Raw genomic sequence first — 18,906 nt, 5'->3', positions numbered from 1 at the left:
AGAATTTAGCTTTCTAAATAGCTGATACTTAGTTCATTAGCAAATTTAATTTGTATTTTTCTTTTCCTTCAAGTCATCTCCTAATAACAGCAACACATATGTACTGTTTGAGAGAGATTCCGTCACGAAAGGGACTGGCTTATATACAATCTCGACAGGCACTCAACTCTGTAGTCAAAATCACATCCAAGAAGAAACACCCAGAACTGATCACCTTTAAATATGGAAATAGCAATACTTCAGGCATAGAAATTTTGGCAGTTGAAAGGTAAGCTATCTTGGTAGTAGAGATTTAAGTAGTAGTGATATACACAATGCTGTCAACTGGAAATCAGGCACACGTTGTAATTCCCAGAATTGAGTGCAAAAGTAACAGTTTTTATTTAGGAATAAATAATTCAGATGTGAACTAGGAAAAAGGTTGGCCGGCAGAATGAGGAGAGTTTACAGGACCCAGCAGAGAGGAATTCCATGGTCTGCAGCAACAGTTGTTGCGGATGGATGTGTGCAAGTGTTTTCTTTTTGTAATATGTCTTAAATGAAAACGGACAGCTCTGCAGCTTAAAGTATGGATTTGTGAAGAGTGGGATTTAAGAGTGGTCTTTCTTCTGTTGTATCTTTTTTGAGACATCTAATTCTTCCTATGCATTGTACAAGGAGTCCAGAAGCCTAACATCAGAACTCTGAACCCCTGAAACCTGTTTCCTGAAAGTTAGGTATTGCCATACTCAGCATTTGTGTGCTTGAAGACTCAGGGGAAGTCAGAGAGATGGTTGTATTGCTCTTTTTTCCACTGGTGTAGCCTGTTGTTTCTTGACACTGTTTTAACAAAGTTGCTGACATCAGCTGGACATTTTCTCATCCTCTTCCTTGGAGAACTTGTGTGCAGTGGGTGATCTGTTTTCACAAAAAGTGGGAGACGAGTTTCCCAGCTAACTAGGGGAGTTGTTCCATGCCTCTGTGCATTGTACTTAGAATGAAATGAGTTTGGTAGTAGGTCAGACAAAGATAAATTAAAATGTTGCAGAGAACTTTGCTGCTTGTTGAATTGCTTCATTGCCACCTTCTTGACTGGAGCAAATCCCGAAAAGAAAGGAACATAAATAAATGATCTAGAGCTACCTATAGGAGTTTAAAAAAAAAAAAAAAAAACGAGGACTGCCATGCTTCAGTCGGACAGTGCTCTCTGTACTGCCTGATCTAGACCATTGCCAATTAAGGAAAACCTTTTCCTTTCCAGGATGGCCTATGAAGTACTCCTCAGCACTTCTAAATTCACAGATGGGAAGTGTTTCATTGTATAAACAGGAAATAAATTATATTTTCTCAGTACTTTTTCATTTTAATACATTCTCCTCCTACTTTTTCCTAGTTTGTGCCAGAGGAAAAATCAAAACAAGAATTATGGAATTGATACTCAAAAATTTTATAGTGAATTAACAATGGCTTTTTTTAATCTTTTTTTAAGGTATTTGATTCCAAATGCAGGTGATGCTACCAAAGCCATAAAACAACAGATCATGAAAGTATTGGATGCCTTGGAGAGTTAATAACTAAAGACTTTGTAGAGAAAAGTTTATAAAGAAGAAGCAACCAAGATACTGTATGTGAACACAAGCTGACTGTTTCCCAACTGAATACTAACTTAAGAGAGTTTTTCTGTTTGCTGATGGGAATGCCTGAGTAGCAGGCTTAAGATAGGGTAAATTATTATCAATTTCTGAACAGGATTTTTTTTTTAATTTTTTTTGTCTCTGTTTTGAAGAAGTGTTTATTATAAAGGTCAGTTTGTTTCATTTTTAATGCCACCTTAATGTGAGTGATCTGCACCTTTGCAATAGAAGATGCAGCTGGGTTCACATTAAGTGAGTTAAAGGCCTGAAGCACTGACAGATACAGAGGAGCAGTTGAAAACAGAATTGTTTTTAAATTACTGTACCTTGAAAGTAAAATGTCTCCATTGCCTGTCGTTTATGACTTTGATTTTGCCTACGGGGTAGTGTCAAGGACTGATTAAAAACCTAGGTTTATGAGCAGAGCAGATTTAAAAAAACAAACAAACAAAAAAAAAAAAAAAACAAACAAACAAACAAAAAACCCAAACAAATAACCAACCAACCAACCAAAAAACCTAACTACTTAGAAATACTAATTCCTTCTCATTAAAAATGGTGAAGTCCACCTTGGGCTGCAGATAAATGGAAAAAATGCAAGCAATTTGTAAAACTAACTTTTAAAAAAGTCTTATCCACCACTAATTGCAATTGATGGTAAAGGTATTTTTAAATAACAAAACGAACTGTGCAAGATAAGCTTTTACTACAGGGTTGTAATTTTTTTAATTCTGTAAAATTTTACATTTCACAGGTTGAGGCTGGTTCTCTTGTAAAAATGAGTGTGTGCATTGAAAGTGAAGTTAATGCTTCATGACGGAATATGGCAGTTGAAAACAAGTTACCTTGTTCCTCTAAAACCAAAATGTCTAAGATAATAGACATTTAAAAGCCTTCAGTTCAGCACAGAAGTGAGTACGTGCTGATGGAAGGTATGTTCAGCAAGAAAATAAATGCACACTGAGGAGCTTGAAGTGCTATATACCTGTGATAAATGCATTCGTTACCTGTTGCCTTCACTGATTCAAGCATTTGTTGATATTCTTTTTAACTAATGTCTTCTAAATTAGTTAATGTTTGAGAGATGGCAACTATGTGACTGTTTATAAGCAGCTTTCCACTTGTTCCAAGAACGGTTCTCTTGTTAAAAAGCTCAGTATAGGAATGTCCTTATGGCTGAGGCAGAGCATCTTTGTAGACTGATGTGGAAATTACCAAAAACAGTGAAATAAAGATAATAGGGATTAGCTTTGCTGCATGAAGTCTTCTGAGTATTTGAATCAAAACCTGTGAATTGGTACACTGTCAGCAGGTAAAATAGATTAAACTGACCTTTATAAAAAACAGTTATTCTAAGTTATTTTAGGAATCAAGCTAGGGCACCTTAATTCTGGAACTAATTCCTTTTTTTTTTTTTCTTCTTAGTATCTGAGTAAACACCAATAGAACTTGAACTGTTGAAGATATTTGCATGAAATTGCACCTGGGCCAACACTCATGTATTTATAGTTTTGCCCAGCAGCTGTTGTATTACATTTTCCTCTTCCTACTCCTTTCTGAAAATATTCTGAAGAGTCTCTGACTCTGTGCCTACTTCAGCAATGAGATTTTTTTCATGTAAAGATGTTTGTGTTACTGTTTATAAACTACAGTTGTAAATAAACCAGTACAATTTGAACATAACTTGTTCTGTCAGAAAGGATTTAATCACATACTGTGTGAATTCTCTGAATCAATTAACAGTTTTTCCTAAAGGTATTTTGTAAATGGAAGTGAGTTTGATCCTTGGAGTGGAAGAAGCTAATTATGGATCCTAGGAAGCTACCGTCCATGACATCTTAATGTAAGTATTTTGGAATTTAGACTTAGACTAATTCCATTAAATACTTTCAGGTGAGCCATAGTAAGCATTCACAGAATGGTCAAATGGACAAATTATAGAAAGGGTCTCTGCATAAATTCCAGAATTCTCAGCATCATATTTTTATATTACGAAAATGTTGAAAAAATGATACAACGCATTTCTGCTAGCCATTTGGGGGGCATTGTGAAAAGTACACTCAGTGGTTAAACAAGGGTGTTTGGGTATTAAATATGGAAAGTGTGTAACGTGTATGCTTCTCTGAGGACAACAGATACAGAGCTTTTAGACCTACGGTAAGTCAGTTCTTAAATCTCTTCTGTGTAGAGATGCATAATCCAAGACATTAAGAGGCTAATTATTTGTAATTTTTAAGGCAATGTGCAACGAACTCCTTATCTTGCAAAGCTCAGTCCAAACTATGAATAATTTCAATGGTGTTTTCTGCATCTCTACCCACAATTTAAAGGCTACTTTAACTACAGATGTGTACACTATGAGGCAAGTGTGTTTGTTAAAAAGCTTGTATTACTAAGCAGAAATTCCAATTATAGTACTGGAGTGACAGTTTTTGAAAAGAAAAATCAAAACCAGTATGCTACTGCCTGTCTCTTTCATCTTCAAGGGATTTTTTTTTAAATTATCTGCGAGAGGTTTGCAGTCTCTCTTGTTTTATTTTGCATGCCCTGCAGTCTGTGTTGTTGAATATAAGATGACAGCTGCTATGTTGCTGGGGTTTAATTTTTATTTTTTTATTATTTTGGTGGTAGAAATGAGGTCTGTAGCAGGAAAGAAACGCTTTTCTCGGAGTAAGATTTCTTGCCAAATGGAAGCTCTTAACCTTTGTGCTTCATAGCCAGGGTCAGTGCTTCGGCGGTCACTGATGGCTCTTCAGTTGTCTCACAAATTCTTTTAGATTCTGATCTGTATGAGAGTTTGTAGAGAACTTTACATTAATTACCCACTAAAAATACTCTGACTGTGGATATGCGATTTTATTTACCTTGCCTTCTCCAGATATAAGTAAAGATTACTTGCTGTTCTTTCAGTTTAGTTCCTGTTAAGCCTTAACGTGTGGGTCTCAGTGGTGTTTGTAGCTTTCCCTTGCAACTGCATTTCAGCTGTAGTTTCAAAACTTTTGATACTGTCAAATAACCCTTTTCAATATAGGCGTAGTCTACTGAATGGCTGAAAATTTTCCCCTTTTTAGGAAGTAAGGGGGTGATAGTGTGTAACTTGTTCTTTTGGGTGTATTTAGTGCTTTCAGATATTTTTGTGTTGAAACTTGAGAAATATTCTGTAACTCTCTGAACAGTGGGAAGCTGGGTTTTTGGCGTGTGCTTTTTGCTTTGAAGGGGTGATACTGCTTCACTGCTTATTCTCTTTCTTATTTTGTGCTCTGCCCCACACCTCATTTGAACTCAGGAGACAGCTGTTCTTTGCACCTGGAGCCCTGCAAGGTGTGCTGTTAAAAAAGAAAAAGCTCATATATGCTGTTTGTACTGCCATGGCCATGTGTAAAAGGGAGCAAGGCCTGCCAAAGAGCTGCTGCATCTCCTTCTCATCTGCAGTTGTCCACTGTTGGTAACTCTGCCATCCTTTGGCATGCTCAGTTTGGGATGGGGTGTTCCCTTTACTACTCCAAGGGGCAGGTGGAACAGTTTTTTCTGTTGGAAGGAAGGTTTGTAACTGCTGCAAGCAGTGGTGGTTGTGCATTTCATGGTGGTTATGCACTTCCCATCCTTTATCTCTCTGCACATACTTCCTGAAAGTTTGTAAGAGATTGATCACCCTGGCTTACCCATTTTATCTTTGCCCTTTCTGCCGTCATGCGCTTTCAACTTGTGGAGTTCCTCCTTCAGGAGAAATACTGCTTCTACACAACAGGAATCTGCAATTCTACAAACATGCTTTTAAAACCCACAAGATTGTAAAATATATTTGTGAGGCAGCAAGGTTCTGTGAGTAAAGGGGAGCGTTCGGTGTTTAAAGCTAGCAACAAAGCAGCGTGGCAGTTAGCGTATAGGTTTGTACCTTAGGAGATGCTGCTCTTGTAAAGGAAGATGGGGGCGGGATGTCCCAGGTGAACGAGTTACCCGTAAACTGGTACAGGTCTCCCGGGACGAGCCCTTCACAAATACCAGTGTGCTAGGGCTTGCCCAGGGCTGGGCGGGCAGGGTGCCGGAACACCGACGGCGGGGCACCGGGAGGCTTAGGTGGGCAGCTGTGTTTTGGCACGGGAGGAGTGCTCCCAGCTCCCTGCCACCCGCTGGGGTGACGCAGAGGGAAAGGCTCAGCAGCGGTTTGGGCTTGGGGTACTTCACCCCCTGCTCGTTCCCGCTGCCCCGAGCGCGGGCTGCGCCGCTCCCTCAAGCTGCGTCAGGCAGCCCGTATGGGGAAGCGCTGTCAAGTCGGATCACGGACCCAGCCGGGCTTTAAAAGCGATACAGGAGTCGGGTTTTGAACGCGCCCCGCCGCGGGAGAGGCGCTTCCCGTTCCCGCCGGGGCGCGGGCAGGCGGAGCTGCAGCCGCCGCCGCGCCCGCCCGGCGCTGGGGCGGGGCTCCACGTCGCGGCGCGACTCCGCACGCATGCGCCCGGGCGGGCCGCCCGCCTCCGTGAGGGCGGAGCCGGGGGCCCGCGGGGATGCAGGCGGCGCGCGGAGCCATGGCCAGTGAGTGGCGGCGCGGGCGCAGGGGTGGTTGCTTCCTGTGGCGCAGCTCTCCTCCTCCTCCTCCTCCTCCTCCTCCTCCTCCTCCTCCTCCTCCTCCTCCTCCTCCTCCTCGCACCCTTCCTCCCTCCCGGCCGGGCGCCGGCAGCAGCCGGGGACGCGGGGAAAAGGGCCGGCGTGGGGTTGAAGCTGCCTCTCTAGCGGGGCTCCGGCCCCCCGTCCCGGGCCTCGGCCGGTGACAGGGGCCGCCGCGTAGTGCCGCCTTTCCGCGCTCGCCCCGGGATCTCCGCGGGGTCACCGCCGCTGCCGGCCCCTCCGCGTCCCCACTGAGCCCTTACACTCTTAGCTGCTGCCCCGACCGGTGTCCCCCGGTGTCCCCAGTCCTAGTCTGAACTGGAAAGGCCTCAGCACGGGGTGCTGTCTCTGAGCCTTTGAAGGGATGTGCAATAAAGCAGGTATTAGAGGGAGCTGCCCTGGGCGCTCTGGTGGATACCGCTGGCCGTGCATCTCGGTTCTGCGGCAATGCTCAGCTTGTCGAGACACTTCATCTGAACAAACCAGCCGTGCTCAGTTTCTGATGGTTTCCAAAAAACCGTGCTTTGTGGCGATACAAATGTGAACCGTTATTTTACTCTGGTACACTTTTACCTGCTTGTGGTTTGCTTTTCCCTAGGCTTATCCTAAGAATTGCTGTTAAAGAAGTGTTTGAGGCAGCTTAGCAGGGCCAGAAGAGATCTTGGGCCTCTGCAGCGCTGTTGCACATTTCTCTGTATTTTTGTTAGTTCTACATCTCAACATTTTTAAACAAATCTGTGGGCACAAGTATGTGTATGCTGTTGCAACAGAGCTTTAGTTTTGCCCTTTAACAAACTCCAAACCTGAGGCACAGGGAAGATAAGAGTAATGGTTTCCTGGTGTTTTAAACATTATGGGAAGTCTTTCCTAGTAGATGCTCTTTTGGCTTTTATGTAAAAGTAAATTTGTGCTGAAATACAAATCGTTAAGTGTCTAATTTCTGTGAGCTAAAATATATTTAACAAATAGGGGAAAGTTTTAGACTGTTTCCTGTACAGTTATCTAGGTGAGTCTGGATGCTAACTATGGTTACATCTGTTCAAAATCTTTGTGAAGCTTTGTTTGCTCAATAAACCAAATATTAAAAGTCTCTCACGTGAAAGTGGCAAAGTAAGCAGTTAATCATTTCCTTAACCTCTAGACATTAGGTGCTTAGCTACTGAAGTGAGAACTAAAGTAGGAAAAAAGGTACTCTGCCTGACTGTTCCTGACCCGATGTCATCTTCATTTGAATCAGTTCTTCCTGTTTCCCTGACCACTGAGGCTGTGTTGTTTGCTGCTTTTTCTTTATCCTATAGTGATCTTTGTGTGTTGGGGGTGGTGTGTGTCCAGAGAAGGGAGGTGCTTTAAAACTGAGGTACTTTCCTGTATGAAGCCAGAGCATTTTTATTATTTTTTTAAGGGAGACAGTTCTACTTGGTCAGGATGTTTTCCTGCAGCCCAAGGTATCGGGAGATTCGTGGAAGGAGGTCCAAGAGGTGTGCACAAAACTTGATTTGATCTCTTCCACTTGTGTACCTCAAGAGCCTGCAAATATAAATCCTGCTTAGCCGCAGTAGAGAAAGTGTTGATAACGCTTGCAACAGTCTCTTGGCTAGAAACCAGATTGCAAGGAAATGATCAGGAAAGAGGTTATCTTTGTTGAGTTTTATAGCCATTTCCCAGGCTAGGTGTGATTTGTGCGAGGAAAGCAAACTATTCCCATATTTGATGCTTTTGGGATTATCCCATCCTTTAGTTTGCTAGTGGCATCTTAGACATGCAGTGCTCATCAGGCAAGGGGTGCAACAGAGAGAGAGGCTCACAAAGTGTGTAGCAAACTGGGAGGGAAGAAGCAGGTCTAGGTGACTAGTGGTCTCCCTTTATGTCACACAGTATCTTATGCTAGAACTTGGTCTGGGTACTGCCTAGGCTAAGTGTTACTAGCACGTGAACTCTGTGATCTTCGACCTGAGCAGAGCGGTGGCCATGTATGGTTCCCATTAGCAAGCCTAGGTTTCAGGGTTCTCCCTGTGTTAAGAGACTGTTTCCAGAGTCATAGACAGACTGCAAAATGAGTTGGAAGTGGTTTGTATATGTGTTAATGCATAAGCAAATTTATGTTGTTAAATGCTCATTAGTGAATTCAGATTTTGAAGAGTTTTTCCTGGGGGAATTCTGCTGACTAATTTTTTCTTTTCTTCAATTAGACTTCCGCCTGGCTCTTATTCAGCTTCATGTGTCTGCTGTTAAATCAGATAACCTGCAACGAGCCTGTGGACTGGTGAGAGAAGCATCAGCTAAAGGAGCGAAAGTTGTGGCTCTGCCTGTGAGTAAAGATCATGGACTACTTAGCACCTATACCTCAAACCCTTGGAAACCTCTTTCTAGTGTTACTAATTCATTATATATTCCTCTTCCTTTCTGGATAGCTTAGATGCTGTATGAGGCTCCAAAATAGGAAAAAAAAACCACCCAAATCCCAGGGGTTCTGTCTAGCAGCACACTTGAGAGGGGAAAACAAGGAGGCAAATTAAAAAAAAAAAAAAAAAGGCAGCTTGTCTTTTTTGTGGTATAGGATTCTGGTTAAGTTTTTGCTGGTTTAAATCCCAGGCAGTTCTATCACTGGTATGTTCTGAATTCATGAAAGTGGCACTGTGGTTTGAATCTTTGCAGAAGCCTTCTGGGCTAGAAACGTAGGAAAAGGCAATTTTCAGCTAAAGAATGTTAATATGAAGATGGAAGAAAACGAGTGTACAGTGACTCTCTTTGCCATAAACATTCCAGATTAGATAGCACATGAGAAGTAAAATAGGCCTAAGACATTTCCAGCAGGTCATTTGTGGCTGAATTATGATTAAAATGCGTTTCTCTCATGACTTCCTTGTGTGGGAATGTAAATAGCCACTTTAAATTACTGATCATTTCTGATTTAGTTTTTGGACTTCAGCCGTGATTACCTTGCTGAATTTTCACACAGGTGAGTGTGCTGGCATCGAGGTGACCTTCCCAGTGCAGCTTTGAGCTTCTTTCCTCTCTTCCTGAGGGTACGTGTGTTAGCCCTGTGCCCTGCAGTATCTGACTCAGGAGTGCAAAGTTCTTCTCTGGGTGAACTTTTGGTCTGAATGTTTTACACATAGAATGTTCTCCCTCCTGCTGTCACAAGCTATGTGTTAAGCAACCCTTCCAGCTCCTCTGTGCTAGCACAGCTCTTCTGTTGCAGATGTGACCTTTGATTATTCTGGCTGGGCCTCCTGCATTGGAGGTTACCTATTATTTGCTAGTTTCTTCATGTGCACAAACATTGAGTTTTGCAGACCTATTTAGTGGAGATACTCCCTTTGTCAATGATAATTTATGCTTTTAGAGTAAAACTTTTCAAACAAGGGCAAGGTTTTGCACAGACTTTTGGGAGGTAAATTTTGTACTGGCATTAGGTCGTGGCCATGAGATACTCTTTTCCCTCCAATTTTCTTTTTAAGCCATGCTACATAAAGAACAGAAGTAACTTGCGCTGACTATGTAACGTACACCTCTGCAGAGGCATATGGCAGTTCTCCTGTGACATGTTGGTCTTGATATGTTAAACTTTTTTCTTTTCTGAACCAGGAAAAATTTGTGAGGAAAAACAAAAAAGGGTGTCATGTTTATGGATGAAGAAATAAAACCAGGATCTATTTGAATCTAGAAATTGATAGAAAGCACTTCAAAGATCCGTCCCTGTATTCTTACCACTTTGGAGAGCACAGGACTAGGTGGTCTGAGCAGACAGTCTGCAGTTTTGTTCCAGCATCCACTTACGGACAGCCCCATGCACTGCTGCCACAGGCTTGCACAGAGCTCTGCTTGTTCTCCTGAGCCCACGGTTTCAGTACACGGGCACTGACACTGCAAGTGGCAAGATGAAGGTGGAGGCAGCTGGAATTGCTTTCATTTTGTTGAAGTTCAGTCCAGCTTTCAAAAGCCTGGGAAGCTCATTTGACAGCTTGAGGAGACTTCCTTTCCTGCCTCTTCCATCTACAAATTCTGCTGTGGGTTAGCTGGCATCTGCTGGCCCAGTGTCTGTAGGTGGGGCAGAAACATCCATCCAGTTTTGGTTCAGTTATTCCAGTTCGGTAGAACCTACTACAGTTGTTAAGTTTGCTTGAGCGGTTAAGGCATAAATGTTTATTGTGCTATTCACTGCTTGGTTTTGTTTTTTTTTTTCCCCTCCTTTTTTGGGAGGGGCAGGTTTTGTTACAACTTCCAGTAAGCAAAGGTATCAACCGAGGTGGATGCTTGGGCTGAGAGTTGCTTGCCAAAGAGTAGGTGCTGGTACTGTTTGATAGCCTACCTGTGGCCTTTAGCTGTGCTCCTTTAGGGGACAAAAAAGTGGTGGAGGGGCAGGGAATGTCTCACAGCCTCACAGAGCTGGCACATACAATACAGAGTAAAAGTTCTGGGTATCTTGGGCCTCTCAAATACCGCTAGCCACCTAGTTTAGGCATCTGAACTGCTCTGTTAATCTTCCTGTCTAAAGATCACAGGCCTGGTTCTGAGGGATAGCAAATCTTTAACTAGCCTAGAACAGAAGACACTGTTCAGTTGTGAGGAAATGGTGTCAAAAGGATTGTTTTAGCAAAAGAATAAGTAATTTTAAGAAATGTATGCTTTTGCAAAGGTTCTTTTAAAAACGAAATTATGGACCGTGGAGGAGCACAAGCATTTCGCAGTTTTGAGAGGATCTATTTAGCTTGTAACTTGTCAAATGAGCTAGGTGGAACTTGGTTCATTGTTCTGATGAGAATCACCCTTGTGATCCTGCAGAGTGTAGACTAATAAATGTGCTAGCGTTGTTACTTGCAGCTTGCATGATACTCCTAGCTCATCTTCTGCTTGGCACGCGTTCACACCAACACACCCACTGCATTTTCTCTAACTGTTAAGATCTCTCTGGCCACCTGGTATTTTCTGACTTGCTTATTGAGCTCCTGTAAACTAAACTCCTGTAACTAGAGATTGTATGAGAACATCGATAGAGAGAAGTTGCAGAGGTCAAGTACATCTCCTTGCAGTGGTGTTACTGGATTTTAACCTTTTTTGGGTTTGTTGTTTGTTTATTTGTTTTTTTTCTTCTAATTGTAGGAATGCTTTAATTCTCCATATGGAACCCAATATTTTAAGGAGTATGCAGAGAAGATCCCTGGGGAATCAACACAAAAGCTCTCAGAAGTTGCAAAGGAGTGCGGCATATATCTTGTTGGAGGTAGTTTACTCTTAGTGACCATTTCATTGAGGGGGAAATGGGCAATGTCTATTAGTGCCATTGGATCAAGATTCCATATAATACAGTGGGGGAAACCTTTGTTCTTGCCTTTACAAAGGATCCATTCCAGAAGAGGATGGTGGAAAGCTGTATAACACGTGCACTGTCTTTGGGCCTGACGGCGCTATGTTGGCGAAGCACAGGAAGGTAAGATGGCAGAATATTGTTATTAAAAGGTTTCTCAGCAGTCTCGCACCAATGATTTCATCTGTGCCCAAAGGTGATGTGAGTTAGTAGAATCTTGCATTAATAATAAGCTGTGTACTGCATGTAATTTTTATTTGGGACATGTAAACACCCCTCCCAAAGGTGGTCATAAATTTGTTCTGGATAAGGATGACAAAATGCAGAAGGCATCATTGGCTTTTCCCAGATGCTGGGAAAACTGTGGTAAAGAGTGAATCCTGGTCCAACTCATCTGTGTGCCTTGGTCTAGGTCTAAAACACAGTGCCACTTAAATGGGATCGGGATTTTCCCTCAGCTTTCCAATGGATTTAGTTCTTCTGTTATCATAAATATTGTCCTCTACGTACTTTGCGTGCCATATGCATGATTAGTGCCGACAACCGAAGTCCAAGTTCCATAGTTAAGCTGTGTCCGCTGTTTGCAGTAGATGCTTGCTTACTGTCACCTTCTACCTGGACGATGCTCTGTGCCTTCTGAGAAACTGCCTCCTATTCGTAACTGTAGATTGGAGTTTCTGTTAATCTGACTATGCATACGGGTATCAGTCCTTAGGTGAACAACAGCTTACTTCCTTCAAGGAATAACCAAAAAGAGAATGCAAGGTCACTTGGAACAAATGAGGTGGTGCAAAATACCTCTGGGATGTGGGTATTAACTTATTCTGTTAACTGATTCTACACTTAGCTCTACACTATTAGATCCCTTTCTGAAGTACTATGTTGCCTTCTAGCTAGCATACTATGCCAGTCTGCAAGCCCAGTAGTTGCTTGTAGAAGGAGTGCAGGCGTGTACCATGTAAATATCAATGAATAATAATACAAAAGCAGCTGTATTATTAGGTAGCTCTTGTCAGGAACAGACTCTTCCATTGCAAGGGAGGGATAGAGACTGCAGGGGCTGAGAGGCATCAGTGTAGCTGAAGTCATGGGAACTTTATGACTTCCTGAAGGTATTAGCTGGAGAATTTTGCAGGAATAGGACTCAGATCTTAGAGGGGAAAATACCACCTGCTTTAACATACTTTAAAATCATCCTGACATATTCAAGACATTTTACGTGTATCCTTTCTTTTACAAAATTACTCATTAGATCAAAATATCTAGTTATTTTGCAGGGATTCTTTCCATGAAGAAGATATACAGCCATACTACAAATTAATTGTTATATTTTTAGCTGGTTTTAACTACTGTTTATTACTGCATGAGAGGACAGGGCATTCTATTTGGTAAGCAATATAAACATTTGATATGTGCATCTCTTGGGTCACAGGGATTATATATGGTGATTAAAATGGCCAGTCTTTTTTTTTTTCTTCCAAATAGCTTTAGACACATATATTTCTGTAAAGAAGAAAACTCTTTTCAGTCATCTTTAGGAGATCTTACAATCTTAAGAAATATTTAGTTGGGATTAGATAACGGTAACTAGAAAACATGTGCCTAATAGAAAGAGGCTCAAATACCAAGCAGAGCAATGGTTATTAACTTTTATTAATCATACTATAATTACAGGTTCATTTGTTTGATATTGATATTCCTGGGAAGATACAGTTCAAAGAGTCTGAAACACTGAGTCCAGGGAATAGTTTCTCCATGTTTGATACTCGTGAGTATAAGACAAGCCCTCTCTTTAAGGAGCTTTACCACAATAACACCACAGTCATTCTGGAGTTCTCTTCCCCCTCTTCCTCCCCAGCAATGGATTTTTAGACTGTCAGATTTACAGTAGGCATTTGACAATCGTAGCAAATATATTTTAAGTTTGTTCCAAGTGTGTAGGTCACTTCTGAAACTTTTAAAAAGGCAATGTGATTGCCAAAGGACAGAGGAGTAGAAAGGGTTGAAGCATACGTCATGGAACTTCCCTAATAAATAGTGGTCCTATTGGTTTCTTAAGAAGTTACTGCATTTTTTTTTCATGGCAGTTTGTCTTTACAATGGTTATTATAAAACATGTCTTGGAAAAGAATGTATGTAGCAAACAGCTGCAGTGGGACATCGTTTCATGTGAGGGTGATATAATAATGGAGACAGTTAACTGTAAATCCCATTCCAACATTCTTGAAGCAACCACATCAGATGAAAAAGCAAGGGACCTATGGCCCACCCCCCCCGCCCCAGTGTTCCAAAATTAACATGTCCTGGTTACTGAGCTCTCCAGAGAGTCTCGTCTCCCATGGTCACTTTTTTCCTCCTTGCGGTGCGCGTGCCGAAAGGAAGCACGTGACTGTAGTTTCTTTACTCCATGAAGAGCAGCGAGTGCTTTCTTGTCTTGAAAAGAAAATAATTGAAAAACCTGCAGCTGAGTCAGAGGGGAATACATTACACAAAGACCTGATAAAACATGATTTTGTGGAAAATGCTGTTTTAAAGGGTAGATAAGACTGCTTCTCAGTCTTCCTCTTGTCATGAAGCATGAATTCTCCCCCCCAAATAGCCTATGCTTGTTACACATAAGGATACGCATTTAAATATAGCTCCTCTTGTTACTGAGACATACAAAACAACAGCTGGCAGGATGGCTACAGGGAGTCTTGTGCTTGCTTTTGTGTACTTGTGATGGCGATATGACTGTTGTCTCTTGTGTTTTGAGAACAGCATACTGTAAAGTGGGCCTGGGCATCTGCTACGATATCAGGTTTGCTGAGATGGCTCAAGTCTACGGACAGAAAGGTGAGGCTGGGCCACCTCGTGGAACGTGGTTAGCCCTAAGGCTGGAGCTATGTGGGGCTGTTTCAGGGGGTACATACTGGGCAGCCTGTGTGAGCAGGCACGCTTAGCCTCGCCCAGTAACACAAAATGCATCTTGGGGCCAAGGAACTGTTATTCAAGTGGGTGTCTGTTCTCCCTGAGTCAAGTAACAGTCACTTCCTGAGGGACACTTGCTGGTGGAGTGATGGAGATGGGTCCGTCCCCACACTTGGTAATGAATCACAGGGCTGTGCTGACTGACCTAACCATCGCACATCGTGCATGGACAGGCTCTGTTTGGTTCCGTTTAGAGCAGAAGTTGGGAAGTACTGAAGGAAATCTTACCTTGAGGCTCAATGTGAAGGGCTACTCTAGGGTAAACCATCTTCCTCTTAATGATGGTTGGGTTCTAATTTTCTTTTAACAAAGGCTGCCAGCTGCTGATATACCCAGGGGCTTTTAACCTGACAACAGGACCAGCTCACTGGGAACTGCTACAAAGGGGACGGTAAGAACAAAGTAACAGCTTGTCCTGCTGTTCCAGAGGGAGCTTTAGCCTGTGCAACTGAACTGTTGTTGTGTTCCAAATGACACTATGCATCAGAAGTGGTGCTGCAGGGCCACTCTGCTATTGGAGCTGCACCCTTCCTCAAGCCTTGCATGGCACACCAAAATGATTTTGCTGTCAAGAGGAGCAGGAAATGCTTATCCTTCACTCTTGCCAGCCCCTCCGCAGTGATGCCCTTTCAAGGACGTTTTCCCCCAGCTCTGTAAGCACCCGTCACGGACAGACTGCTAGACAGAAGAGCCAATAACCATTTGAGATCTGCTTTAATTACAGATAGAAATAGACCCTGCGATTCCTGAAGGCGGTATTTTTTTTGTTCATTTGGTCAGCTTCAGTCACCTTTGCTACATACTGAATGAATGTGTAATTTATTCTGCCCGCTCTGGTGCAGGTGCTAGAGACTTCTCTTTCCAGGCTCAGCTTTCTTTGACCTTCATATCATTTACAATTTTGGCTAGTCCTTAGGAGGATATGTAGCTTGATCTTCAGAGTGGATTCTTTCTCTTCTTCCTAGTTAATTAGTGGTATAAAAAAAAAAATAATTCTTCTCACATTCTCTCCTCCCCCCTTCCCTCATTTTTCTGTGAACACAGAGCTGTTGATAATCAAGTCTACGTAGCTGCCGTATCTCCTGCTAGAGATGAAAAAGCATTCTATGTTGCCTGGGGACACAGCACTGTAGTAAATCCATGGTGAGTTCAGGAAAAAAAAACAAAACTACCTTTTCTTGGTTAAAAAATACGTTTTACTTGACAGTCCCATTTCAGTCCTACATTTCCATCTACTCTTAAAAATGTCGTAAGTTCTTGATAAAAAGCACCTGAGACTTAAGCCTACATTCTCAAAATCATCCTTCAGAACTGTCTTGACTGAAAAACAGAAAACTAACACTAGCTTAACAGTATGTATTCTTTTTGGTAGCAAAACAGCTACTTAGTACTAGTATTTAGCATTAGCTAAGCTGCTGACCTCTTCAACTTGTCCCTGAAGTTCAGTCCATTATATACTATGCATCAGGGAAATTCTCTGTGCAGAAGCGAACCATGTTAAACAGCTCACACAACTATTTCATTTCTTCAAAGTTCAACACTGTTTTGACATAAGAACAAGAAGAATGTCTGCAGCTAGATAAGAGACGTATTCTGACTTAAGCAGAAATCACGCAGGTGCACAGGAGGTAAAAGTGACCAAATCTTCAGGCAGTTATTTTTCTTTCAAATAAATCCACTGAAAGTTCTCTTCCAGATGATTGCAACATAAGAAAAGCTTTATGTCTTTAGCTTTTAACTTTATCTGATGAAAGCAGTGATGGAACACCTAGTGGGAGGCATGAGAAATAATGTTGGGTAGCTTGTGTGGAGTAAAAGTATACTCCTATTAAAAGCCAGTAGGATCCAAAAGGAGAAAGTGTTAGTCTTTGCCGTATATGGTTGTCCCTGGTGAAGTTGTTTCTTTCCCCTTGAGGTACATCACATGCTGACATGCACTGGTTCTCACAGTTGCTCTTGCCGTGATTCCTGATCTTCGGAAACATCCTTATGTTAATGAAGTATGTGCATGTCACATATAAAATGTGCCACCTAAAAAGCTGGGAAGCCCTTCCTGTCATGCCAGAGTTATGAATTACAATGCTATTTTTAGGACAGCCCTGTCTTTACAGCTGTTAGACATCAAGGGTGGGAACTCCCTTTTGTACGAACAGCAGCAACTGGACTGATGCCTTGAGACCTCTGTATTAATGCTGTGAACAAATGTGCTTAATTTTGCAGGGGTGAAGTCATAGCCAAAGCTGGGGCTGAGGAAGCAGTTATATACACAGATATAGGTAAGGGTAAAGTGTTGGGTTTTTTCCTGCTTGCTTTCTTAGAGTACAGGCCATGAGACTGAAGAGAGAGTTTTTAAGTCTGTGGGCTTGCACGTGCAATTACAGCTGGCGCAGTGTTCCCAGCCCTGGTCTGCCTTTGCTAGTTTAAAGCAAGAACAAGCAGCACTTGGCTATACTCTTCCTGTTTCCTTATGAAGAAGCTGCCACCTTAGGAAGGAGCAAAGTTGAGGCTTCCTTCAGCCCTGGCTGCCCAGGTGCAGTGCCCTGCAGACCCATCCTCTATGAAAGCTGCTCTTCTCCCTGCCTGACCTCAGAGCAAGTCAGAGTTTTCTTTTTGACTGCTCTTCTAACAGCTCTTTCTTCCCCCCTTGCAGATCTGAAGAAACTCGCAGAAATACGTCAACAAATTCCTATTTTAAGCCAGAAGCGTTGTGATCTCTATGGCATAGAGATGAAAAAATAAAGCTGAGCGAATAGAGAAAGTTCAGTTGGCACAACAGCTGCTGCTTTCATCGTTGGAAGGATTGACTTCCTAGTTGCTCCACAATGTACTGCTACATGTGCCAGTTAATTAAACAAAAACAAAACAAACAACTGAGCCTTGGTGGTAAAATTCTGAAATCGAGTCAAATACAACTTTTCTATCTCCTCTCATACTTCAGTATTTTACAGCTAGGATAAAGACTGAGGTGAAATCAGTTCAGCACAGTAGTAGCTAACTGCTTTTTATGCATCACAATGCTTTAGTTACCTTTTTGGGGCTTTTTTGAGAACGTAGAAATGGTAACCTTGTTCTCTCTGGAAATCCTCTGAAGTCAGCTTTGGTATTAGATTTTCAAACTATCAGATCATTTAGAAGCATGATTCTTCCCCCTCTGTCCTTCTTAATTGTATGTGCCTTAATAAAGTTCCTTGAATGCCCAACTTCTAACTTGGAAAGCTTAAGATTTAACACACTAAGCAAAACAGGCCAAATTCTGCTCTGTAAGTGCAAGGAGCTGCCCGATGGAACTACAGTGATAGAGGAATCAGTAACAGGTTTAGGTTCGTGGGTCTGGCCTGGAATGTATGTATTAAATTCTCCTTATGGCAATTCCTGTCTATTGGGGAAAGGCTGAGGGGAGTCAGGCAAAAGGGTTCAAAAGCTTGTTGCACTGATCAAGCCTTTCTGCCCCTTGCCTTCTGCAAGACGGGCACTGGGATTGCTCAGTGGTTACAGGTGCTACTGCAGGCCAGGTCCCACCAGCTGCAGGGGAAACCCTCCTCATGGCATTGCTCTTGCTGAAGAGACTAACAAACTGATTACCGGCCTAGCATGGTGTAGTTCTGGTGGTTTTCTCCTTCAAGGAAGACACTTTGGTACTTCTAAGGTAAAAAGATAAGAGTTTGCAAATGGCTTTTTTTTCCTCCTTGGGATAAAAAAAACAGAAGCAATTCTAACTCTCCAGCCTTTACCACTAGGCTTTTCATTTTCCAGCAGCAAAAAGGACAAAGCAATAAGGCTAAAGGAGATTTCAAAATACCAACAGGGAAGGAAGGAGGGGCTCTATCTTGGTCTAGCTAACCACCAGTTTACCCCCAAACCACCTCACCTGTTTATTCACGTTTGGCCATCCTCCTCTTCCCCCAGCTGTTGACTTTTGTTTTTTGAATGTTCTTTTGGCTTCCCTGGAATGAGCTAGGAAAAATTAATGGTTAAGTTAACCCAAACCCTGAGGCATCATTCCCCTTAAAAGGCAGGTCACACCATTCCACTCAGTGGCATGATCTATTCCAGCAGGTATTTTTTGATCTGTACTTCCCACTGCATTTTGGTGTACATACTGTACTGGAACTCTTAAGAAACAAGCCACAGAGCATAAGGTGAAATGAAGATTTATTTGTTGAAAAATAAATATAAAAAAATTAACAGTTTACCATTTGAGTCAGGTCTCCTGCATTAGATTCGCGCCTCCCACATATCCAATAACCGGCATCTATGGTGGCCATCACAGGATCCAACTGCTCAGTCACAGTGACCATTATACATCCATTTTTCTAAGCTACTCCAGCTGTCTTTCCCTCCCCTCCCTGCACTAGTTCAACATGCAGCAGAGCAGGATTCTCATGGGCTGACCACTTTGAATTTTTAAAA

General features: G+C 42.3%; 2 protein-coding genes across 4 annotated transcripts in view; both read left to right on the top strand.

Annotated features, from left to right (window-relative positions):
- The window catches only part of TBC1D23 (TBC1 domain family member 23), a 36,791-nt gene extending 34,731 nt beyond the window's left edge, over nt 1-2,060 (top strand). For all 3 annotated transcript variants that reach the window (XM_086478177.1, XM_086478164.1, XM_086478170.1), the window contains 2 exons: nt 74-268; nt 1,469-2,060. In XM_086478177.1, the coding sequence (XP_086334303.1) occupies nt 74-268; nt 1,469-1,550 (277 nt within the window). In that variant the 3' untranslated portion in view covers nt 1,551-2,060. The remainder of the gene's footprint in view (nt 1-73; nt 269-1,468) is intronic.
- A 4,058-nt stretch (nt 2,061-6,118) lies between these two features.
- On the top strand, nt 6,119-17,718 carry NIT2 (nitrilase family member 2). Its single transcript, XM_086478188.1, has 10 exons — nt 6,119-6,146; nt 8,408-8,526; nt 11,322-11,442; nt 11,561-11,649; nt 13,201-13,294; nt 14,287-14,361; nt 14,809-14,887; nt 15,541-15,639; nt 16,717-16,772; nt 17,147-17,718. The coding sequence occupies exons 1-10, from the start codon at nt 6,119-6,121 to the stop codon at nt 17,233-17,235; spliced, it is 849 nt and encodes a 282-aa protein (XP_086334314.1). The 3' UTR covers nt 17,236-17,718.
- Nucleotides 17,719-18,906: the final 1,188 nt, after the last annotated feature.

This window comes from Leptosomus discolor, chromosome 1 (assembly GCF_034619465.1).
Source record: "Leptosomus discolor isolate bLepDis1 chromosome 1, bLepDis1.hap2, whole genome shotgun sequence".
Lineage (NCBI taxonomy): Eukaryota > Metazoa > Chordata > Aves > Leptosomiformes > Leptosomidae > Leptosomus > Leptosomus discolor.
Note: the sequence above shows the minus strand (reverse complement) of the source record. Positions and strands in the feature narration are given on the sequence as shown.